Genomic DNA, 26412 nt, shown 5'->3' with positions numbered 1-26412 from the left:
AAAAATCCGAAATGTGGCACCAACTAAAAATCCCCATCCGGTTATTTAAGGTGGCTGAAGCATTTGCAGGGAAACTGGGCTCTGCTGGAGAAATAGCCACTCCTCTTACAGAATGAAACCACCCCCCCCCCCTTTATTTTTGGCCTTTTAAAACATTCCTTCTTTTGTTTTTAGATTTTGGTTGAGAATTGGAGTCCAAATCAATTTTCAGGCAATTTCTTCCTTTTTCTACTTGCTCAGAACAGTCCTTTTTATCTTGTTTCTGCCCCTGGTAGTATTATCTTAGGCTTCACTTCTGCTGGGTGTTCGCACTGGGTGATCTTTGTGGTACCTCCCAGCTGTTACCAGTGTTTTGTTTTGTTGTTTTTGATTTCATGATTTCTCTCCCTTGTTACTACAGAAAGCACAAGTGTTGTGCCTTAAGCCTAAGATAGGAAAGTATTTATTGGTCAGGTTGAAAAATCTCCACTTTCCAGGGCTCTGAGTTTGGGCTCAGAGAGTTACAGTGGTTTTCAGGCAGTTTTTGTGCAAAGAGTGGTTTTGAATTTCTTTTCTGTTTTTCTGTAGACCTTATTTGGACGTCTGGCCACTTGATCTTGGGAGAGAATACTGTGTCTCGACATAACACCAGTGCCCTTACCATTGGCAGGTTGTGGAAGCCCCACAGGCGGGTCCCAAGGCTGCCTGAGTCACCATTAATGAACCAAACGGCCTGTGATGCTCCTGTGGTCGCTTTTTGGCACATGGCAGGAAAATCCTTTTCATGTTAGTTTCAAGGTTGTCAGATATCATTATCCCCAAGTATTAAAAATTTCAAAGAAAGGAGGCAGTGTGTTTGATTTATAGAATAATTATCTAGCTTTAGCTCGAACTTGGCTTTGGCAGTGGTTTTGCAAGCACTTGAAAATTAAATCCATTTTTTATGGCACTACAAGGTATTATCTCACAGCAAATGATAATTAAACACCTGTGAAATCAATTAGCCCTTTAAGCAGGGAAAAAAAAGTTTTCCCATTATGTTTTCACACCTCCAAAACTTTTGTAATTCCAAAACCCGGCACTGGTGGAGAGGGATATGGTTGATGGGCGTTTCCGGGTTAACTTTCCATAAAGATCGTCCCCGAATTTTGCTTTGACTCAGTCCTTAAGGAAGGCAGTTTGTGGAACCGGCTCCCTTCCAGAGAGGATGCAATCGCCTTTGGAGCTGATTCTTAGCAGCTATCTATCTGACACACAGCTGCGCTGTCAGCTCCTCTACAAAGGAGGTTACTCACTTTGTGTTTTGATGCCAAGTTTTACTTGACAGTTTATTTAAAAGCCAAGATACCTTAATGGAAACTAAGCTACACGGCATTCCGTGTGACATTATTGCTCTCCCTTTCTAAGGGCCCTGTAGCCAAGAGTTCTGAGCCATCTTCATTCCAAATTCATACGCCAAAAACAGACTGATGGGTTAATAGCTGAAACCTAGCACAGTGGAAAACTGGGAATCGTGGCAGGCCTTTCAGCCCCACAGGATCATATGTGTTTTAATCATTGGCTTTGGTAACAAATTAGCTATTCCAGATGCTTCTTTTGGAAAATCATCTGCACTTCTGAAGAACTGAATACATCTGGGAGAGAGGACGTAACAATTTGGGACCCAAAAAAGAAGAAAAAGAAACAGGCGTTTGACATTCTCTGCATTATGCCACAGATATGTACAAAGGCCATTCCAAAAATATGCTTGTTCATCTTTACTGATATTACTTAAATTTGCATAATACTCTCATCTAACTGTTTCATTACATCCTCAGTAGACCTCATTATTAGGTAGGCAAGACTAGCATTATTGTCCCATTTAATAAATAAGCATGGATTCAGAATCAGAGTAAGTCGCATAAAATCAAACAGTAACAAAGTCAAGACCAGAGCTTATATTTTCTAGGGGTTATTCCATGCATTTTCCATCCCATCACTCTATATAAACATCTCTTAAAAAGTCTTTTTTTTTTTTTTAATTTTCTTTATAAAGACATTTTAATGGGACCTTGCTTTCATAGCAGATGGCATTTGGAGAAGTTGATGAATCTTAATGTTAACCAGAGATATCAGGCTGGTATGGCATACGGCAAAGACGAGAGAAAACTTCTCTTTTATCCTTTTAGAAACTTGTCCTATAGAATTACCCTTGCGAATGTGCCCTGAGATTTGGACACTTTGTGACCTCACAGGTGTTATTGGCTGAGGAATAAGGAGATCTGGCATTCATTTGACAAATCTTTCTTAAAAGATGACTGTGGTCCAAGTGCTGATCTAGCGGCTGGGGTCACAGTGATGAATAGGAACAGTTGGCCAGAAAGACAAACATGGGTGAATTCAGACAGCAGTAAGTCCTAGGACCGAGATAAAATAGGGACTTGGGACAGTGAGTGCTGGGAACACAGGCTGGTCTGCGAGGGCCTCTCTGAGGAGGAGCCGCTATTTGTTTGAAGGCTAATATGTGTCTTGAGGTAGATCTGGGAGAAGAGTGTTCCAGGCAGAGGACATAGAAAGTACAAGTCCCTGAGATGGTAATGAGTGTGGAGTTTCTAGAAACTGAGAGAAGGACAGTGTAGCTGTAGATGTTGAGTGAGGGGACAGGACTCAGAGCTGTGGGCAGAAGCCAGTTTTGGGGAACCCTGTCAGCCAAGGCAAGGGGCGCGACTTATTCTCAGGGCCGTGAGGAGTTGGTGGAGGGTTTTCAGCCTGGGAGTGACATCGTAAAGTTGTCTTTGGTTGCTCTAAGGAAAATGGATTTTGGGGGAATGAGACCGAACTATTCTGATCTAAAACTAGTAAGAACCAGAGTATGCTCCTTGATGCTCTGCTTATATGGGAACTCAAAGAAGTAGAATTAAAGAGATAAAGGCAGGAGGGGAGTAAGGAGACTCTAGTTCCCATGAAATTACAGAAACCAATATGGGGGCAGCTCCTGGGGCTTCTGCATCATTGTTTCCTCAGTGCTCAGCATGCTACTTGGCACAGGAGATGCTTAACTTTCATTTGTCCAGCAAGTAAATATTAGAGCATGAAGGCATCTACAGGGCCATCTGGTCTACCTCTTCCCCATCAGCTGCTTTAAACATTCTCCTTGCCCCACAATCTCTCCCCAAAATGAGGCCACATAGGAGTTAACTAGCTGCTTAGCTGTTTCTCAAGGAGAACAGTGCTGAGCAGAGATGGCTAGAGGAGAGGCAGAGATGAGTCAGAGCTTCACAGGCTCTTTACTCTGGGGCACTGTTGTGCTTCTGCCAAAGGAAATGGCAGAGTCTAGACTTACGGGCTTTCTCAGTCTCCAGTGACCAAACCCCTCATGGGAGGATGATCTCATCAATAGCAATATATGGCACCAGATTGTTCATCATCACACAGATTTTTGTGTCTCATGGAGGCACATATGCACCTGTACATTTATATATTACATACCCAGATGGGAGAGATTAAACTTTCCATAGACAACTAGCCTCATGCAGCTATCACATGATATCCGTGTCCTATAATTTTTTTTTTTTTTTTTTTGACCATGCACTGTCTCTGCCTGTGCAGAGTTCTGAGGTCTCCTTTGCTCATTTGCTCAAAAGGCCCAGAAGTGAGGTGGCTCTGACTGTCAGAGTCAGAAGGTGGAGCCTAGGAATGGCAAATGTGGCAAAGGAGATGGGAAATGAGGGTAGCTGAAACCAGCATCATTTCATTAGCTGTTTGTAATTAGATTCTCAAGGTATTTTATAATCACTTAAGTGCAGGGACCAGATGAAAGGCTTCAGCCCCGACTAGGAATTCAGAGTATGCGAGATTTGCCACTGAACAGCTCCTATGTCGTGCCTACTCTGGTGACAAGAACAGCCTAGCAGGAATTCCAGCCATCGTCCTAATCCAAGCACTGGCTGACCAAGGTTGGCTATGCAGGAAAGAATGTCTTGGCTCAAGAAGGGAAGCGGTCAGAACAATGGGGTGAGCCCCATATTTTGGGAGGGATGAGGAGCCGTCATCTTTGCACCGATGCAGTGTTTATCATGACAGGAGGAGGTTCTCCAGTTTTTTTCTTTAGTTCAGATATGGAGAAAAGACAGTTTGAATAGTGCTGTGCACACATGTAACTTGATTTGCAAATAATATGATTTATCAGAGCTGCTAAAACATGCATCTACCCACCCCCTTCTCCCATCAGTGTGCAGAGAGAAGACAAAATTTTTAACAAACTGCCAGGCCTTTGGAAATAGAGGCAGAGAAAGGATGGAAAATGTACAAAAGGAAGACACTATATGTAAACCACACTCCTTTCCCATCTCTAAGTCAGTTGGGCTCAGGCTGAACACAGGGAGTGCAGATCATCCTAGAAAGACCTGGCAAAGTCAAGAGTGGGCCATCTTGTGATAGTAGGTGGACAGAGATAGTTATAACGAAGGGCTTGCATCTCTTCCTGTGTCTCCATTGCTTCCAAGCTCTTCTGCAAACCAGTGGACACTGAGAACTTTTCATCCTTTTCAAACCTATGCTTTTTGTGTGTGTTTCTTTGTTTAGTATTTATTTATTTGGCTGCGCCCGGTCTCAGTTGCAGCATGCATGATCTTTGATCTTCTTTGTGGCATGTGGAATCTTTAGTTGAGGCATGTGGGGTCCCTGTTATTGTTCAGTGGCTAAGTCATGTCCAGCTCTTTGAGACCCTGTAGACTGCAGCACGCCAGTCCTCCCTGTCTCTTACTGTCTCCTGGAGTTTGCCCAAGTTCATGTCCATTGAATTGGTGATGCCATCCAACCATCTCATCCTCTAGTTCCCTGACCAGGGATCAAACCCCGGCTCCCTGCATTGGGAGCACTTGGAGTCTTAGCCACCGGACCTCCAGAAGAAGTCCCCCATACCTGTGTTTGGAGTAGTTCCTATAGGCCAGGCCCTGGAGGCTGGTTCAGGAGGAAATTGGACCATGATCCTTCGGTCCTGACTCCTGAAGCCCAGTAGAAGAAAAAAAAGAAAACAGGCAACTTAATCCGGAGGGAGCAGTAGACAGGTCACCCTGGGTGCCGTGTGAGCAGCAAGAGGGTCTCTGGGCAGGACTTGGGGTCAGGTTTTCTTCAGGGTGGAGGGGAAGAAGGATGTGTGGAAAAAGGAGTGCCCCATCCACAGGCTGCGCCCCAAGGAGAAGAGTCGCCATCGAGGCTCGACAGCCCATACTGCCAGCCTGGTGCTGGCTTCTCAGCTTCAGTCCACACTTCCTGGCCCTGCTCCACTTGGCTTATCTTCATGGCGCAGAGCCTGGTGAAAGGTTAATGGTAAGATAATGACCTCAGGCTTCTCAGTTGTCCTCGAGTTGGTCCCAGACATTTAGCTTCTGCAGCCAAGATCTGGGTATGCCTCTTCTCAACCTATTTATCCATCTGAGGTCACAGTCGCTGTTGGCTCCTTAATTATCACTCCCTTCTCTTTCCACCCTGTACCCAGAGAGCCCTTTATTTAGCATTTTCAGAAATGCTTTATTTCCAATAAAAGAAAGAATTTAGACTAACGAGGCCTGGAATTGCGTTTATCTCAGAGCAGTTTGGAATTGGTATTGCTGAGCACAAAAGCAGGTGCTCCAAAACCTCACCTCCTTCAGATAATAGGTTAACCTCCTAAGGTTGTTAACCTCCCCAGCACAGAGTGGGCTTCCCTGGTGGCTCAGATGGTAAAGAATCTGCTTGCAATGCTGAAGAACCCAGGTTCAATCTCTGGCTCAGAAAATCCCCCGGAGAAAGGAATGGTTCCCCACTCCAATATCCTTGCCTGGAGAATTCCATGGACAGAGGAGCCTGGCGGGCTACAGTCCATCAGGTCCCAAAGAGTCGGACATGGGCACAGTATATTCCAAATCTTTCACTTTTCCTTTTGCTGGCACCATGTTACTGCTTCCTTCTAGGTGTCTCTGAGAACACAGAGTCCGCCTTGTACAAGCGCCACAAAACCTTGGCTCCTCAACTTCATCATCTATAAATGGCCGCCACTTCACGTGGGGTTGTAGAGAGAAAGGGCAGGAATGAATGTGGATTGTTGTCCCACCCACAGGAAGCATTTAATCAGTGGGGGGATGATTGTTATAATTGCTACCATTAATGACTGTCCTACTTTTGGCACTTGCTTTTACATTTTAGCCATCGAGCTGCTGTGTAATGAGCGGGAACCAAGGTGGCCTTCTGCATGGTGTGCCTGCTGCCTGTTAAACTCGTCAGTGTGTGCAGGTGAAGCTACCATCTGGTTACAGTTTACAGTTCTGAGCCTTCAGTGGGTATTAAGGGTAGAGATGGAGTAAGTGAGTTTAGACTTGATATGGGATTATGATCCAGTGTGTTCAGACACAATATTTTTATTCCAAGGGTCTGTCTGGCCCTTTCTTCTTCCCTGTGAAAAGCAGGTATAACTGTATCCAATTCCTGGGTGGCTCTGAGGCTTAAATGAGATAAAGTATGTGAGAGTTGGTGCCTCCCACCCCAGCCAGAGCCCACACACTATTCCTCCTTCCTTTCTCAATATTGAAATGAATTTAAATGAACATAGAAAGAAGATGGTCTTCTGTGGAAAGCCAAGAAGTGTGAAAGGGATTGGCAGCATCATTCAGAGGAGCATCATTAAGCAATCAGTTCATAATCCTTGGCCTGACCAGGTACCCCAGAGGTTCAAGCCCAGCAGAGTGGCCTGTGCTAGAATCTCACCATTTCCGAATAGCGAGAACCTTCCTGTCGGGAGCCGCTGAGCGTCCCTGAGTCTGCAGCCACTCTGGTTACCAGTGACTCATGCTGGGATAATCCATGTGCATTTCCCTGACTCGGAAATGTGGAGTAGCTCATTCACGGTCACAGAAACTGTGCACACAGGTGGTGTGAAGAGATGGAGGTTCCATGAGTCCCGTGAATTCACAAGGACCACAGTGGGCCTATACTTTTCCCTGTGTTACTTACAAGACAACATGTAGAGATAAAATGGTGGCCAGTGGACCCATTTTCCAGCTAAAAGGTTGGTTCCCACTCATGGGCTTCTCAGTTCAAGTCTGTGCCTTGGACCAATTTCATATTATTGCATGCTATGGATTTGGGGATTTTCTCACAAATAATTGAAATTTGTTAATGTTAAATCTGTAGTAATCCACAAAAGGGCCATAGTTATTAAATGACAGAGCACCACCTCAGACTGAGCTCCAGGTGTGACAGGGGGCAGAATTTCGAGTAGGGGAGAAAGAATCCCTTGAAATGGGGCTGTCTGTCGCCAGCGCTTGAAACTAGGTGAACCGCTGAGGACGTCACTGTGTCGGAAGCTGCATTTGTGTGAACTGCCCCAGGAGGCAGTGCCATGTAGTGGAGAGCAAAGGCCCTTTAGAATAAAAAAGCCTGGAGCTGGAGCCTCATGCCTCCTTCGAGATGACCTGCATTGGCAAGGTTATGGGGCTCTCTGAACTCCATGCCTGCCTGTCTAGTTGGCTTACATCAAGTCCTACCTAAGAGTTCCTTCCATGATAGGTCATTGAGCCATTCAGTGGCTCACGAGTGCCCACACGGGGTCATGTCTGAGGTCCGGCAGTTATCGCACGTGATCTTTCCAGGGAGACCCTGCCTGTACCAGCAGCCTTACTGGCCCCTCCCTGCCCCTGACCCCAGACTGTGGGCACTTTATCTCACTGTCTCACTCCTCTGCTAGCTCCACCACCAGAAATGCCCATGGCCTCCTCTCAGCTCTTTGCCAGACTGATTCTTTTTTTTTTTTTTTTTAATTTTATTTATTTACTTTTGGCCGTGCTGGGTCTTCACTGCTTTGCTCAGGCTTTTCTCTAGTTGCAGCAAGTGGGGCCTCCTCTCTAGTGGTGGGGGGGCTTCTCATTGCAGTGACTTCTCTGGTTGTGAAACACGGGCTCTAGGGTGTGTGAGCTTCGACAGTTGTGGCACATGGGCTCAGTAGTTGGGCTCCCAGGCTCTAGAGCACAGGCTCAGTAGTTGGGCTCCCAGGCTCTAGAGCACAGGCTCAGTAGTTGGGCTCCCAGGCTTAGTTGCTCTGTGGAATGTGGGATCTTCCCAGATCAGCGACTGAACCCATGTCTCCTGCATTGGCAGGCAGATTCTTTACCACTGAGCCACAAGGAAAGCCCCAGACTGGGTCTTGCTCTTCCTTCAATATTTGGCTCAGAGTCTCCCTTCCTCCAGGAGACATGCTTTCTTCTCACTCTTCCCAAGAGAGCCAAGGGGTGACTTGTCATTGGTCTTCTCTGCATCCTTGCCTCCATCCTCCCATATCCCTCACTAAATGACAATCATTTGATAACACATCTACCTTCTCCCTGGAGAAGTACTGTTCCTTGAACAGTACTTGACACATGGTAGGCATTCAGCTAATGTTTGCTGAATGAATGAGAGAAAGTACAGCGGAGATGCTGAGGAAGCTTATTTCCCTTATCCCACAGCACTTTAACTACAACAGTCTTAAGTTGTTTTTGTGTTCTTTCTTTCTTTTTTTTCCTTCAGAAATGTGATTCCACCCTGGGGGTAAGAAAAGAAGTTTAAGTACTTATGAGGATGAGGGTCTGAGAGAAAACCAATCAGCTATAGAAGTTTACTTACTTTATTTCTTTATTATTATTTTTAATTCTTAAGCCCAGTGTGAACTCTTAACTGTGGCATATGGAATCTAGTTCCATGACCAGGGATCGAACCCAGGACCCCTCCACTGGGAGCACAGAGCCTTAGCTACTAAACTACCAGGGAAGTCCCTCACTTAGTTTGTAAATAAACACTTGAGACAAACTGTAGCACCATTGGGGGAGACTAAAACTGTGTGACTACAGAGATGCGGGCTTGCCTCACTTCTTCCCTGTCCTCTTTGATTAGCAGAAAATAGGCTCGCATGGCAGATTCCTACTAAGGAATCGTAGGAAGCCCAGGAGGACCCGTGGGCACACTGTGCCAGCAGTATCCTTGGCTGTGGAGCTTTTGATAATAAGGCAAAATCCTTTCAATTAGAAGCTGCTGTTGTGATTCATAGCTTCTGTTTTTGTTTAATTTCCAAGGGTCTGCTCCACACTTCTCCCTGGCACTGTCTTTGGGAATCTGATCTTTTTCATTTGTTTGTTACTTTTTTGAAATGTTTTTATTCCTCTTGAATTGCTGTAGTTTCTACAAAAATTTACAGTCATGTAGTGCGTTGCAGTTTCTACTGTATGCACTTAATCTCATTTAATCCTCACATCTCTGAGGCTCAGAGGAGCTAAACAGTTTGCACAGGGACGCACGGAAAGTGGTAGGTCCAGAATCCAAGTTCTTCAGCCCAGGCTTTCTGACTTCAAGTTGGCTGTACTTTCCATTCTATCTGGTTGCCTCCCTTCCATCATCATAATCACAGCTACCATTTATGGATTGTTTATAGAGTGCAATAGGCTTTCGTTAAAATGTATCATTTAATCCTCCTAGTAAAAGTATTATCCCCATTTTGCCAACCAGGAAACTAAGATCTAGACAAATTAAGTAACTTTTCCCAAGATCACTCAGTTTGTGAATAGCCAAGATAAAAGTGGAACCCAGGCTTGGCCGGGTCTAAAGCTGCTTAACCACTAAGCTCTTAATTACTAAGCTCTTCACTACCATGCCAGTGGTTCTCAAAATTTAGGGTGTATCTTAATTACCTGGAGGGCTTATTAAAACATGGAATTCTGGGCCCTTCCCCCAGAGTTTCTGAGTCAGCAGGCCTGGGTGAGGCTGAGAATTGACATTTCTACCAATTTCCCAGATGATGCTTATAGTTGGAACAGCGTACTATGAGGACCCCAGCACTAATGCCACATTGCCCTCCACCCATTTCCTGGTTGCACTGAATTGCTGCCAGCCAAAAAAGAAAAAAAGAATGTGTTTCATATGGAGGGGAAGGACTTCAATTATGCATTATTATATGGCCCATTTTAAATGGGGTGTATCCCATGTGTTATTCAATACACCTTTAAGGAGAAAATTATTACGGCCATAGAATGGTTTTGGTTTCTAGGTTAAATACGGGGTCATGTCATTTTTACTGCATTTTTCATTACAGTAGTTTATAGAAACTCTTCTACCTTCTGTGTCATCATCTATACAAGCAGGGACTTAATGGCCATCTGAAAAGGGTAACAAAAGCATTATTAATTAAATCTGTATCTGAGATTAGTTGCCTCCCTCATCTACTTACCTTCTTGCTTAGGATCTCATATGTTCATTATTTCTTGTTTTTAAGAAGTTTATGACTTCAATATGATTTATACTTCTAAGCTTAAGTCATAGGTAAGAAGTGGTCACTAAAAAGATTGTCCCCCTCACTTGACCTGTCCTCTCCCCCATGTTTTCCCCCATCCCTATCCACTGGTAACCACTAATCTGTTCTTCATCCCTGTAATTATGTTAGTTAATTAATGCTATATAAGTGGGATAATTCAGTGTATGTCCTTTCAAGATTGGATTTTTCACTGAGAATAATTTCCTGAAGGTTGCTTGTCTGTATCTGTACATACAAGCCTGAAGTTTTCCAGTTCATATGACGGTAGTAGCTGTGCTGAGACCATGCATGTCTCCCAGCATGGATGCAGCAGAGTGTCCTAGGGGAGGCATCTACTAATTCATGCATTAATTTACTCAACATGTGTTTCTTGAAGGCCTACTATGTGTCTGTCACCAGTGCTGGAGCCAGAAGATCAGGGGAGACCTTTTACCCATATAGTGGGGGGGGGCATGCCTTGCCAGGGTTCATGGAGAGACATTTCCTTTTTTTTGCTAGTAAGTATTCTAAGTTATACATGCACCACAATTGGTTGAATGATTCACCCATTAAAGGATATTTGGATAGTTTACAGTTTGGGGCTATTAAGGATAAAACTGAACATTCATGGACAAGTTTCTGCGTGAAAATAAACTTTCATTTCTCTGGGATAAATGCCCAAGTGTGCAATTGCTGGGTCATACACTAAGCTCATTTTTAGTTCTAAAAGAAACTGCCAAACTATTTTCCAATGGGGCTGTACCATGTTACCTTCCCACCAGCAATATATGAGGTTTATATTCCAGTTTCTCATCAGCACCTGTTGTCATCTGTCCTTTTGATTATAGCCATCTTTGTGGTATAAAATAATATCTTATAGTTTTGATTTGCATTTCCCTAATGACTGTGGTTAAGTATCTTTTCATGTGCTTATTGGCACTTGGCATATTTTCTCTGGAACAGTATCTATTCAAAGCCTTTGCCTATTTTTAAATTGGATTATTTATCCCGATTTTTGGTTTGCAAGAGTTCTTTACCTTTGGTGGATAAAGCCACTTACCAAATTGATAATTTGAAAATATTTGTTTTCTTTTCTATAGGTTGTCTTCACTTTCTTGATGAGAGCTGAGGTAGAGGGATCCTAGTCTTCTCAGCTATACTCACCTACCTTAGAGCTTCTGTAACGCAGAGCTAGTGAGGGTTGGTAATGGAGCGGATCTTGGCTCAGATGCCCCAGATGCTCACAGTTCTTGCTGAGATTTGGTAGATTTTCCTGAACAAATGGTTTTCCACGTGTCATGATGCTCTTAGGACAATTTCCAGAAATTGTCAATGAATGTTCTTTGTTAAACTTTTTATTTTATATTGAAGCATAGTTAATTAACAATGTGTTAGTTTCAGGTATACAGCAAGGTGATTTAGTTAAACATACACACGTATCTATTCTTTTTCAAATCCTTTTTCTAGTTAGGTTATTGCAGAATATTGAGCCACGTTCCCTGTGCTGTACAGAAGGTCCTTGTTGGTTTTCTGTTTTAAATACAACAGTGTGTACATGTCATCTCAAACTTCCTAACTATGCCCCCTGTTCCCCAGCTCTTACCCCCTGGTAGCCGTAAGGTCATTCGAAGTCTGAGTCTGTTTCTGTTTTATAAATAGTTCATGCATATCAGCTTTTTCAGTGAATGTTCTTATACTTTGTATCAGGTAAATTGGTGTTTTGCTGGAAGGAGCGTCCACAGAATTCCTTACTGTGTCCTTCTGGAAGGCCAGCCTTCCACAGTGTACCGAGAACACCTACCCCCAGGGAGATACTACCCCTGAGATCCTTGTCAGCCTTTTCTACTTATCTGATGAGGCTTTGGTAGGTCTAGCAGCAGGAGAAGCATCTTCTCCAGGACTAGAACAGTGCTTGGAACATAGTATTTCTTGAAAGAATGACTGAGTAAATGAGTTTGAGCTCTTAGAAGGAGGTAGATGTGGGCGTATGAGCAGACCAAAGAGCTGAGTAGGGAGAGCACCACACATTCGCGTGGTTCTATTAGGACCATCACCCCCTTGCAGGCGTCATCATTTCTTCAGTTGTCATACACAGTCACTCATAGGCTCACTGTCACTAGAGCTGATGGTTCATGGGCTGAGCATGGTGAGAAATAGGAAACTCATTGTTTTAAGTTGTATGTGCTTATGTTTCTGTATGTCTTTGTATGTCAGTATAAATACACACATTGCACACTGTATAGACAAGCAGATTTCTATAGAAATATGTGTGTGTCTGCATGCATGCACACTAAGTCACTTCAGCCATGTTCGACTCTTTGTGACCCTATGGACAGTAGCCCACCAGGCTCCTCTGTCCATGGGATTTTCCAGACAAGAATACTGCAGTGGGTTGCCATGCCCAGGGATCGAACCTATGCCTTTCGTCTCTTACATTGGCAGGCAGATTCTTTACCACTGACACCACCTGGGAAGTCCCTTAGACACATACACACATACATGCATACAATGGCTATGGAAACTTTTGGAGCAGTGGGATAGTCTCAAAGGGACATAAACTAATGAAAGAATAAAGAGTAATGGGAGGACTTCCCTGGTGGGCCAGTGATTTAAGACTTTGCCTTCCAGTGTAGACCATGCAGGTTCAATCCTTGGTCCTGAAGCTAAGAACCCACATGCCTCACAACTAAAAAAACCTAAAAACAGAAAACAGAACAAATATTGTAACAAATTCAATAAAGACTTTTAAAACATGGTCCACATCAAAACACACAAAAAAACCTTGAGAAATACTTTTAAAAAAATAATAATAATTATGGAATATTCCAGACAATCTTTAGTCATCTTGCCCAACTGACTCATTTTGCAGATGAGGAAACTGAGGCCCAGAAAGCCCATTGTTTCATTTGGAATTTCACAGCTTACCTAGTGGGTTCCTGATTCCAGCAAGAATGCCTGTCCCCTTTCTCCTGTTACCCATTATGTGAATGAACACTAGCTTCAATCATGAAGCTTTATTCCGTACATCAGCAAATCCCTCTCTACAACCACTTAAAAATCCACACCTTGAATAACTGTCATTTGAGTTTTTCCTCAAGTTTTCTGCTTTTCTTCTCCCTCTGCTCCTTTCCTCAAGTAAATTCTGCAGCTGAAAACCTTGAAACTTGTTACGATCCAGAACATTAATAGGGTTTTACATTTTTAGCAGCCTAATGATGAGGAGGTAGGGCCTTCTGTTCCAGCCCCTTAGGGGTTTCTATTCTGGGTATTTATTAAACTTTGCTGTAGCCTCAAGTATATTTGACCTTTTTAATATTAAAAAGTTTCAGTTTAAACTTTATACATACATCGTGTGTGTTTCCCTGGTCTCCATTGATTAGGTAGATATTCAGACATTATCAACAGTTGAGCCCAAGATCCTTGTCAATTATTTGCTTATGTTTGGTGAGGAAGAGAGAAACCATTACTATCATAATGTAATATTTTTTTCATTTAGCTAAATTAGAGCCCTCTTAAAAACCTTTCCACTTGGAAGTCTATTTTACAGTTTAATTAACACAGCAAGGATATTCCTTTTTCTTTCTTTCTTTTTTAAAATTTTTACTCTCAATGGAGATAATCCATTCATGGTGACCTTTTCTTGTGCAAATTAGTTGTACACGCTTGTTTAAGCAAATGGTCCTTTGCATGATGTCTCTTCTTAATGACGGGTTTATAATTGAAAATTGGCTTACTCCCATATGCCTAGTTTGTATAAGATTATAAAAATAGATGTGGACTTTAAAAATATAAATGTATATATCAGTATCCCCAAAAGAGGAGGGAAGAATTCAGTGCCTTCAGGCTATGATTAAATTAGACTATTAGAGTCAGAAAATGCCAGTGACATATGCTACTGTCAAAGGCACACCTGTCTGCTGAGCCCAGGAAGTTCTTGAAAAACGAGAGTGATTTCATCCTAGCCCTGAGAAGCTGGGCCTTCCCAGGACATGAGCCTTCTCCAGTTTCCCAACTTTGCTTCAACTCCGAGTGAACTTTCAGCTGTGTGTTTAGGACTGGGTTTGTGGAAATCATGTTTCAAGTGCCAGCCCTAAACAAAATGAGGTGCTTGTTGTCTTTCCCTGCACTGCACTGACATAAAGAGACAGGTGACATTCCTGTTTTATTTTGCATTTTTCTCAAGTGCAATAACAATGTGAGCTGGCTCAATGGTATTTGAGTAAAAGACACGATCATCTCATCTCTTGCCCAGTTTCCCACATCCCTGAGTATTTTTTCTTCTCTTGTTATTTCTTCTCTTTCCCAGTTTCTTGGGCTGGCTCCTTCTCTCTTTCCTCCATGCCAACCATTCTTACACAGGAGTGTTTGTCTGGGGTAACCGAATGTTCTTGGTTAAAAGTAGAAACTCCAGCTTGAAGGAGAAAATAAATGTTTTGTGCTCAGAATGGAGGTTTCCTGAGTAGATTTTAATAGCATGGTTTCTTGGGGTAGGTAGGAAACAAGAGCAGTCTTCAGGTTCCTGAATGATATGGCATTATAAAAGAACAACTAGCAGTGATTATTTTTTTAAGCTGATGAAGGCAACCTATTTTTGCCAAGACACGAAAAAACCTGATTTGCAAAGTAAAGGCTGAGCAAGCCAAAATGTCACTGAGACCATCAGACTTGTCTTTTACGTATTGTTTGCACAAGACCCTAATTGCTTTGTCCAGTGGGAAGGGTCACATTTCCATTCCATCATGCGACAACCCTTCCTGCCTTCCCCCTGGAAAAGTGGGGGCTGGCTTGTATCCCACCCAAGTTGCTCTGGGTGGCTTCATGCACCCTAGGCATGCCTATTCATCCCGCCTCCATTCTTAATGATCTTTGTTTGCTGATGGCACCTCTTCTCCTTCTAGATATGATTATCGGGAAATGCTGCACAATGCCACTTTCTGTCTGGTTCCTCGTGGTCGCAGGCTTGGGTCCTTCAGGTTCCTGGAGGCTCTGCAGGTAAGAGACCCTGATCATCCCCAGAACAGAGTTGAGAACTGACGTCAGACAGGGGGTGGGTGAGGGGAGGAGGGTTCACCTTAACACATCTCCTGGGATCTAAACCAAATGCACGGTTTGCCTGGAACATCTGAAATCTGTTTTCCCAAGAAAATCTGCAACCTTTTATATGCGTGGGGGGCAGAGGAGGATTTACACCCTGCCTTTGGACATGAGGAGATTCAGTGGGAATCTCAAGGGAAGGTAGGTTCTCAGAGATGGGCTTGCAAACAGAGAGTAGATCTGACTGCCCACCAGACAGCAGAGCCGGGCTCCTCATGGAGGCTCAGCCCTCCTCCTTGGAAGCCAGTTTCAACAGCAGTGAAGATGGCTAATAAGTGGTATTTCCCCAAATCAAACTTGTTCTGTCCCCATTGCAGTCATCACTTGGCTTCTCTGAATTTTGAGCATGACCCCCAGCAAGATAGAGTCACTCTCTCAGCCTGGCTCTTCCAGGCTCTGCAGTTCTGAGGTCCCAGAGCTTCAGGACTCTTTTGCCATTAACCTTTACTCTCTGCGGTTCTCACTCAGAAGTTGCATCCAGCCTTCCTTGTTGGCGAGAAAGCAAGCCTTCCACCTCTCACCTCCTCCTCTCCTGAACTCCTTGCTGCTGTGACTTTCTTCCTTTGCACTCTGCCCCTGCCTGAATCTGTGCTTTAGTCACCATGCTTCCAGTGTTCTGTCTTGTCCTCCAACAGGAGGGCTTCCTTTCCTTGAAAGTCTTTTCTGACATGTTCTAGGAAGCATATCATCCCTAACATTCTCCTAGCCTCTGGGTATGTTGCATGGAGCAAATTGGTCTCTGCTTAGGATTACGAGTTCTTTGCAACCAGATTTTTGTCATTAGCCTGGTGTTTTTAGGCTCTTAGGTCACTGTTCAGGTAGTAAGTTGGTCAGGATCCTTCCACACTGAAGAGACCAAGTCTGGTTCGGGTGTTTGCCTGGCCTGGTGAGCACCCTGTAAGAATTAAGTCCACAAAGTGCTTTATCAGGAAAACCAAGTCCTGTTCAGCTCTTTGTTGCTCAGGACATTGGCATGAAGCACTTTGCACAAGAACTGTAGCGTTTTCATTGACAAGACCATGTATGTTCAAGGTGGGGTTTATGCTAGGATTTTGTTGGTGAACGATTTTGTTATGTCAGTAAAATTTCTTCAGCGAGGCCAGTTGTTTCCCTAGAAATAAGGTCAGCCAAACCAGGTATAAGAATAGAAATGGGGTTTTCACATTCTAAGGCACAACTTGCAAACAGTAAAATCTCAGCTGGATACGGACAGCCTTCATGTGACTTCATGAAAGCCCACTTTTCTATTGACCTCAGCAGTCCAGGATTCACGTCAGTAATTGAATTTGTACCGATTTCACCCTCCTGATTGGAAGGGTTCCTCCTGCCACCACCTCCCTCACACTCACAGTGCCCTTCTTTGTACAGGCCGCCTGTGTCCCTGTGATGCTCAGCAATGGATGGGAGTTGCCATTCTCTGAAGTGATTAATTGGAACCAAGCTGCCGTCATAGGCGATGAGAGATTGTTATTACAGGTAAGGAAGGGGTGGTGGCCTTCCCCAGATCAGTGGGTTATTGCTGCCCCCGTACAAACTTTCAAAGAAGATGAATCCAAAAGGTCAGCTCTATAAAAGAAATTTTATCAGGAGAAAATTGCCTGTGTCATGGCGAATATGAAGTCATTTAACATGACATCGTTCACTTCCTAGTATGCAATCTCCTCAGATCCAGGGAATATATACTCGGATAAGGAGAAGCTACAGGTGGAGGACATGAATGTTGAAACTGACAAGAGGTGTATATCTACCCCCTTCAATTTCTGTAATATTTAGAAATCATGCCAGAGAGTTCGTGTACAATTCTGCTGCCACTTTGTGCTCCTTTCCCATTTCCATATTTGCCTTCAGATTAATTTTCAGAAAGACAGGTCTCTAGGGCTGATTCTTGCCATTAGTGTTATCATTGCTCGAATGATCTAGTCTGGGTTAGTGTTATCTTTAAGATGTATATTTAAAAGAGCAGCCTCAAATGAAAATGTGTGTGTGGGGGGGGGGTTGTCTTGTATTTTTGGCCATGTAGATTTTTTTTTCCATTTCATTTTATTGCTGTAAAAATACGTAACATGAAATGCACTCTCTTTACCAATTTTGACGTATACTCATTATGGTTGAGTATAGGTAAATACAGTGTATTACAGCAGGTCTCTAGGCTTATTCATCTCACTTAACTGAAATTTTATGCCCACTGATGAGTAACTCCTCAGTTCCCATCCCCCAACCCATGGTCACTACCATTCTACTCTTTAATTCTATGGACTTGACTATTTTAGATACCTCATATAAGTGGAGGACTTCCCAGATGGCTCAGTGGTAAAAAAATTTGCCTGCCTGCCAATGAAGGAGATGCAAGAGACGTGGATTTGATCCCTGGATTGGGAAGATCCCCTGGAGAAGGAAATGGCAACCCACTCCAGTATTCTTGCCTGGAAAATTCTATGGACAGAGGACCCTGGTGGGTTACAGTCCATGGGGTCACAAAGAGTCAGACACAACTGAGCAACTAAACACATGAAAGTGGACTCATGAAATATTTTTCTTTCCATGACTGGTTTATTTCACTTAGTATAGTATCTTCAAGTTTCAACAATGCTGTCCTGTATTGCAGAATTAAGACTTACTAATTATTAAAATGTTCCTATTACCCAAAGTGATCCACAGATTCAAGGGAATTCCTACCAAAATCCCAGTGGCTTTTTTTTTTTTTTAAACAGAAATAGAAAAACAGTCCTAAAATTTGTGTGGAACCAGAAAAGACCCCAAATAGCCAAATCAATCTTAAGAGAAAAAGAATAAAGCTGGAGCATCATCATCCCTAGTTTCAAACTATATTCCAAAGCTACAGTCATTAAAACAGTGTAATACTGGCATAAAAACAGGTATATAGCTCAATAGAACAGAAGGGAGTGCCCAGAAATAAATCCACGCATATATATCAGCTAAACTTCTACAGGGATGCCTAATAAAAGTCTGAACATCTCAATAGCTGCCTGGTAAGGGGGAATATGATACTCACAGAGAAATCCCAGGTCAGGAATAGTCAGTCACTGAGAATTTTTAAAGGCATTTTGTGCAATGATGCTTTAGCTTCAGCATAAATTGCCACACTCTTTTCTCTAAAATGATGTAATATTTTAATCATTTATTTCATGACATTGTACTACCACAAATATTTGTAGAACGATATTTTTTTTTAATGTCCTGCTGGCCAGTCTGCTAACTGACTGGTAAAATAACTCAGTACTCTCCCTAAAGTCACAGGTGAAATATCTGTAACCAAGAGTGCAATCAATTATAGCAAGGCCAGCTGAACACAGCTTCCAAAACATGCCTTGTGTCTGGTATTCAGATCTGTGATCTCCAAGGCCCCTGGGACCCCAGAAGTAGGAGAAGAACATGTGACCTAGTAGAGTTCTCCCTAGGTGCGTGCCTAAAAACATTCACTCATGGAAGGCCTAACAAAGTGATAGATGTGGTTCTTTTCCATGTTGCCTTTTTCCTTCCTCCTTTGATTTTTTTTTTAAAGATGCATGCTCATTAAAGGAAATTTGGAAATGAAAAATACCAGCCATAATTTCTCCAATTGTGTACCCACGCTCTCGTGAATGATATGAATAAGTTGGGAGTTTGTCTTTGAAATGGAGTTGATTCCGGGGTGCTGAACTGTGGTTGTCTGATCTCTGCCATTTCACCAGAGTTGATTCTCCAGAAGCATTTCACCTTCTGAAGCAACATTTAGGCTTGACGCTGGGGGTTTTGTTTTTCACTGTGCACCCACTCAAACTCGTTGGCATTTTCCGCTCATATGCAGTCTGTCTGCACAGCTGCCTCCATATTGAATGACGACTGAACTGTCATTGACAATGGTTTTAAAGAACTGGCACCCAGCCCAAATGTCTGCTCTGGGAAATGTTTTTGTTATGTTACCATTTTTCATTTCCTGTTTTAGAACAGCTCAGATGTTTTTATTTGCATATAGTCTTGTCGTCATGTCACCAAGAGAGCTTACTGTTGCTTTCCTGTATCTATCTTGGTAGATTCCATTAGTTCGGTTACCATGCATGACCTTTTATTAAGACTTCGCTGGGTTCTGCCACTTCGAACAATCTGGCCAAATTGCAATTAATTTATCACTTTCCCATACCTGTCTCTCGGGACAAGCAGATTAATAAACAATAGCCAAATGCCATTAAAACTTGGAACTCTGTCTTTTCAATCAATTGGAATTATCTTCCAGAGCACTTTGCAGACTGCTGTCAGACACGTGTATGCACAGACGGGTAGAATATATTTCACTTGATATAGTAACAGCAAGATGTGGCTTATGTAAGAGAGGGGATGTATTGATAGGCTCATGTGTGATATACCATTCTGCCTTCCTAACCACAGTCTACTCAGTTTTCTGGAGACCACATAGTGATGATAGCTTTTGACATTTTTCTAATGGACTGGTTCCTCAAAATCACAATAAAACAGTGAAGTATCAACCTGTACAACCCTTAGAAAATACCACTGACACTTAGAAGAGGGCATGATTATGAAAATTGAAGATGATCATTTTTTCCTAATCTTTCTTTGGCTATCTGGGTAATTTTCTCAGTAAATAAAATTAAATGTTCTTTGACTTATCAGGGATTGATGATCTGAATGGTTTCTCCACCTTCTTCAAGGATATTTTATTTCCCCTTGACCTTGAGCTGTGATTTCAGGCAAATGTTTTTCTCCATTACCTGTTGCCTTCATGCTGCTTCAGTGTTGAGAATCCAGACATACACTGGGGCTGCAGATTTAGTATCTGCTTTTGGACATCGCAAGTGAACTTGTCCTTATGTAGGTACTGTGGAACAGTTCTCTGGCTTCCTGTAGAAGTGGTCTTGAAAAAAAAAAGTTCCTACTTCCTTCCCCTCCACTGGAAATTCAGATGTAGTCTTAGTCACGATGTCATGGGTAACTTTCTTATTAAAACAGCTAGTAGAGCATTCCTGCTTCAGTCCGGGCTCCCATGCCTCTCTGATTAGTTACATATTAGGGAGGCAAGCATGCAGAAAGAGGTGAGCACAAAAGGGCACTTGCTAATCACAAGGAATCTCCCCTAAGAATGTAGACTCCATAAATGAAACAGACCTTGGGCTTTAGGTGAAGATAAGGAGCAAGCCAAGGTAACTCACCAGACAGCCAGGAAGTACATTTCAGAGCTCCAGACCCAAGCAAGTTCACAGGCAAACGTTAAGCAATTGGTCCAGCTTTTCATGTCATCACCCTTAAGTCAATAGCAATAGTAGTAGTAATAATTACTTTGTCAGTTAAACGTCCCATGTGTTAAGCATTGTGTGAAGCACTTACATGCTCTTCATTACAACCTTACAATGATGTTAGAACTGTATCGCTGTTTTATAAATGAGGAGATGGAATCTTTGAGACATCAAGTAACATGTTCAAGGAAGCACAGCTAGTAAACTGTAGAGCCAAGACTCTTACCTTTGTCTGACTCCCATTTTCCTGTACTGCTAGTGAAAATAATAATATTCCTTCGGTGGCTTCAGATGGCTGTGGTCAATTTGACTTTTATTTATTAAATAGCTACTACAGGCATACCTCATTTATTTTACTTCGCTTTATTGTGCTTCATAGATGCTTTTTTTTTTTTTTTTAACAAATTGAAGGTTTGTCATAAGCCTGTGTTGTCAGATGATGGTTAGCATTTTTTTTTTTACTTTGAATAAAGTATTTTAATTAAGGTATTTACATTGTGCTTTCAGACATTATGCTACTGTACACTTAATAGACTATAGTGCCGAAGTAACTTTTAGATGGACTGGTGGTGGTGGTGGTCCACAGTGGTGTCTGACTTTTGTGACCCTGTGAACTGTAGCCACCAGTCTCCTCTCTCCATAGGATTTTCCAGGCAAGAATGCTGAGTGGGTTGCCACTTTCTACTCCAGGGGATCTTCCTGACTCAGAGATCGAATCTGTGTCTCTTGCATTTCCTGTATTGGCGGGTAGATTCTTTACCACTGTGCCACCTGGGAATCCTCTGGATGCACTGAAAAACCAAACAAATTTTGTGTGACTCGCTTTATTGTGATATTCATTTTATTGCAGTGGTCTGAAACAGAACCCACAGTATCTCTGAGGTGTGTCTGTACATAAAAGCCACTCTCCTAGCTAGAAAGTGTTTAGCTGGATGGACAGGGCATAAATCCTTCCTTTAAAATTGTGTAGCCTGGTAGATAGCAGTGTTGGCTAAGCACACATGACGGATCGTGTTAGTTTGGGGTAAGCACTAGAGCCAAAAAGAGAGGTCTGGGGAGCAGAAAGCTCTCAGGGAGAGAAAAGGGATACCTGCACATAGAAATAATTACCCTCAGCTGCATATTAAATGGACAGACTCCGAGACATTCCCTAAAAGGTCCTTCTGTAGGTCATTAGTAGTCCTGAGGGTGGCATGTCTTAGAAGTGCTTGGGACATAATGGCTCTCAGCTTTGCTCCAAGACTGTAGCCCCTTCTCTGCAGGATTTGATTGTTCACGGGCAGGTTCAAGGGCATGTGGGATTCTTAGAAAACGGCAGAGGAACGCTACACAAGTGATAAGCTGCTACCAAATCTTAGAAGTGAGCTCTAACTGTTGTTTATTTGGTCATTAAAGGTCATCAATGCTGACTCCCAGTAAGTGCTGTTTTTAGCTAATACCTCTGAAGGGCCTTTCAGTCTAGGGGTTGGTGGTTTTTAGTAGATCTGTACGCTAGAAGCAGAATGCTATGAAGAAAAAAACTCTAACCTGAGTAGGTTATTATGATCAAATGGCATCTCATTGTTTTCCAGTTATAGTTATTATGTGTTCACCTTGTGTTACAGATTCCTTCTACAATCAGGTCTATTCATCAGGATAAAATCCTAGCACTTAGACAGCAGACACAATTCTTGTGGGAGGCTTATTTTTCTTCAGTTGAGAAGATTGTATTAACTACACTAGAGGTAAGTGAGATGCCTTGGCTTTCAGTCTCGAATAATGGTCCTTTATATGTTTCTCTTAGCCTTCTCTTTTGCTATTGTCAATGTGTAATTGGTCAAATGGGGCAACACTGAACTTTCTGTACTTGGATGTGTCAGTTAACCCCTTTGACCTGCTCTCCATTCTTGACGAACTCCACAGAGGAACACTAACTTAGGAGGAATTACACTCCTTGACACAGAGATCGGCTCTGACATATCATTTCAGAGACAGGTAGCTAATTATTGGCCTGTCATTCACACTCATGGCATCCTTTAAAGGCGCATTTCTGGAGTCCACTTAAGAAACAGATAGTGAGCAAGTAGGGGAAAATCTCCCATTCTAAATATATGAATAGTTTACTGGGTACTGTAGTGCAGTGGCATTCGGAAACAGCCAAATTCATTCTCAAGATACATGCAACCCACCCGTCATTATCACAAGGATGTGTTAAGAAAATAAGAATTACACTCATCTAGTGCAGAAAGTGTTAAGCTTTATAAAATCAGAAAATCTTCCAGGCAGATGGGTGCCCATCTTCAAGTTGCTTTTTTTAAGGCAGGAGGAAAAAAAGAAAGGGAAACATGGGGATGATTAAAACCTTTGGAAGTAGAGCAGAGAGTGGTGGCCTGAGGCTACACCAAAGTAGCACAAATTGCTGAGAAAAGATTTCGGAATCTGCACTCACAAATTACAGGAAGCAAAGCAGAGGTTCTCAGGTGTAGCCCAGCAGCGAGGTAATTCTGAGGTGTCTGTAACATGAGGTGGGGGCATTCGTGGCCTCACTTTCGAAGTATTTTCTTTGGAAATGTGATTACTGCTCCAGAAGGTAATGTCCTGGGAGTATGCAGTATGATCATTCTGAGATATACCAAGAAAATGGAAGTCATCCTGTTCTGTGCATATCACTGCTGTCTTGCCATCCTGGGTACCAGAGCCAATGCTGGTCATACCCCAGCCACCCTGGGACACTTACCTACCTGAAGCCTGGCCTTGGCTTCTGCTCTCATGGGGCTGGGCTCTACCAAAGTGTCCTCTCTGGGTGCACTGATTTCATCATGGAACTTAGTGAAAAGATATTTAGTACCCAGGTCTACCCATGAACGGGGACAGGGTAGAATGCCTTCCAAGGGCTTCTTTATTACAAGCAAATTCCTCTTATTCATCCAAATCACCCTCCTCAATGAAAATTAAGTTTCACTTGCATTCATAACAGCAGATTTGAACATGTAATAAATTCTACCTTTTGTTTTTGATCATGTCCTCCATCTAAGACTCTTCTAAGAACCTTCTTAAGGAAAGTTGAATGTGAATTGTGTTTAGATTTTTTGTTGTTGTTGCTGGTTTTTTTTTTTTTTGGAATGAGTGCTTTTTATCAAAGAAGTGCATGTTCCTTTTAGAAAATAATGGAAAATACTTACAGCACAAAAATAAAATAATCTATCCGTACAATTCACTATTGACATATATACACACATATAAACATATATATATTCATTTTTTTCTATGCAAATGCATAAATATGTTGTCATTTTTAATTTAAAGAAGAGTCTTTCCATACTTAGTTTATAACCTGTTTTTTCTCCTTAATAATATATTAAGATTATCTCATTAGATTTTTCTATAGTTATTTTAATGACCAATACTCCATTCATAATATCATTTAACTCCATTAATTAATCCCCATTTGAGACTACTACAGTTGTTCTGTTTTTTCATTGTTATACACGTCCTTGAAGAAAATAGCCTCAGTGACAAATTGTTATGCAGGTTCAAGATTACTTTCTTAGGATAAAATCCTTGAATTCGAAGTCCTGATTCAAAGAATATGCCAAATGCTAAGATTTCTACATGAATTGTCAATTTTCCTGCAATAGAATTAACTAATTTATATTCCCTTCAGCTTATATGAGAGAACTTATTTTAATTATTTTTATTTTTTTTCACCTTCACCATATTGGACATTATATCCTTCAAACTGATAAATCATTATTTTCTCAAGATTTTAGTAAGAAAGATTTTTCAGTATTTCTTGCTCAGGCAGCTCACAAAGAAAGAAATAGAAATAGCCACAAAATTTTCTCATTAATTTTTAAGAGCTTATTATATGAAAAATATTAACCCTTTGATTCTTTTCTTACAAATATTTTCCCCTAATTTGTAGTAGGCCTTTCTGTTTTGTTTATGATTGGGAAGTCTTTTCACTTGTGCCTTTTCCATTTGCTACTATTTAGAAAGGACTTTTTGACTCATAATTTTATTTATGCATAACCTGCATACACAATTTTCTAGTATTTATTTTCATGTTGGGGCTTCCCAGGTGGCACTAGTGGTAAAGAACCTGCTTGCCAATGCTAGAGATGTAAGAGATGTGGGTTTGATCCCTGGGTTAGGAAGATTCTCCTGGAGGAGGAAATGGCAACCTACTTCAGTATTCTTGCCTGGAGAATCCCATGGACAGAGGAGCCTGGCAGGTCCATAGGGTCGTAGGGAGTTGGACATGACTGAAGCAACTTAGCATGCACCCACACACTTTTTTTAAAGCTTTGTATTTTGTACTGGAGTATAGCCAATTAATTTTTTTTAATGCAATTTACTTTGTATGTGATCTGTGTTGAAAAACCTAAACCATCCTTTTTTTTTTTTTTTTTTTTTAACCAATTATTCTGTATTTGTCCCAATACAGGTTTTTTTTTACATTTTTATTTGATTTTTTTTTTTTTTTTTTTTTTTGGCCACATCACACAGCTTATGGGATCTTGGTTCTCAGACCAGGCATTGAACCCAGGCCCTTGACAGTGAGAGCATGGAGTCCTAACCAGTGGACCACTAGGGAGTTCCCACAATAGATTTCTTAAGTTATTCTTTCCTCAATGTTTCCACATGCCACTTTTATGCATCTTTGGCTATACACTGAGACCACGTGTTTTCATTTCTTCACCCTATATTTCATCTCTTGGTGAACCTCTATTTATTAACTGACCTGCTATGGTTGACTGTTACTGTTGTCTCTAATTCATTCATTCTTTTTTTTATTTTTTAGATAGAGATAGCCCTTTATCCAATCAATGACTTTCCACGTGTATCTTAGACTATCTCTTTAGAATGGAGTCCTTGAAATAGGATTACTCAGGCCAAGGGTCCAAGCATGACTAAGGCTCATGATATGTATTGCCAAATTACTCTTCAGAAAGGTTGTATCCATCTAGATTCCCACAAGCCATCTGGGAACGACCCTCTTTCACTGTAACCTTATCAACCTTCAGGATCATAATTAAAACAAACATGCACAACTTTGCTAATTTGCCAGATGAAAGATGGTATTTCATTAATTCCGTTTCTTTTGAGTATGGTTTATTGCATAGCTCTGGTCTCTTGCCTGCTAACTTAGCAGTGCTCAATTATCCTATAATAGCAGTTGGATATGTTATATTCATCAGCATAGGATCTTAAGCCAAGCTGTTTTCATCTCTGTGCCTGGAAAGGCCTACTTCTCCTTGGATCTGAGCCAGGCCGTTCTTTAGAGAAAACACAGTTGTTTTTAAAACACTACAAACCATATACTTCATTCAAATTTATAGCAACTGTCAAAATCCCCTCATATAGTTCCAAAATTGGATTGTAACAGTTTGACCTCTCAACTGAATTGCATGAGAGATACCATCCAGTTTCCCTTTTTAAATCAGAGCTCAAATTACCCTAGGATCCAGTGTAAACAGAAAAGCAGAGAAAAATAGCAGAAAATGCCATCCACATACACAGATAAACAGCCAACAATGTTCATAAGAACGATTTAACTATCACAAATCAAAAATTCCTACTTGGCTTAGAACTTGGATAATGTGAATTCTTCAGTCCCTGCTGGAGTGCCTGCTGTCTGAGGATTATTCGGCATTACCCTTGGACAGCATAGATTCGAAGGTCTCTTGCTAAGGGGATGTTCTACACTCCGGCTTTTTCTTGCTTCTGTGCTGTATTCTGGGTCACGGGAAGGGAATTACTTGCTCTTTGGAGATTATGAGCCTTAGAGTTGTAGCAGTGCTTAGATAAAATTGGAAACAGGATGCTTCGTCCTTC

At 42.0% G+C, this 26412-nt stretch overlaps 1 protein-coding gene across 1 annotated transcript in view; it reads left to right on the top strand.

Moving 5' to 3' along the window:
* The window catches only part of EXT1 (exostosin glycosyltransferase 1), a 297370-nt gene that overhangs the window by 240070 nt on the left and 30888 nt on the right, over nt 1-26412 (top strand). Inside the window, exons 2-4 of the mRNA XM_006046563.4 lie at nt 15151-15244; nt 16715-16822; nt 22200-22319. Coding sequence (XP_006046625.1) covers nt 15151-15244; nt 16715-16822; nt 22200-22319 — 322 coding nt within the window. The remainder of the gene's footprint in view (nt 1-15150; nt 15245-16714; nt 16823-22199; nt 22320-26412) is intronic.

This window comes from Bubalus bubalis, chromosome 15 (assembly GCF_019923935.1).
Source record: "Bubalus bubalis isolate 160015118507 breed Murrah chromosome 15, NDDB_SH_1, whole genome shotgun sequence".
Classification (NCBI taxonomy): domain Eukaryota; kingdom Metazoa; phylum Chordata; class Mammalia; order Artiodactyla; family Bovidae; genus Bubalus; species Bubalus bubalis.
This window is presented reverse-complemented; position numbering and strand designations above follow the sequence as displayed.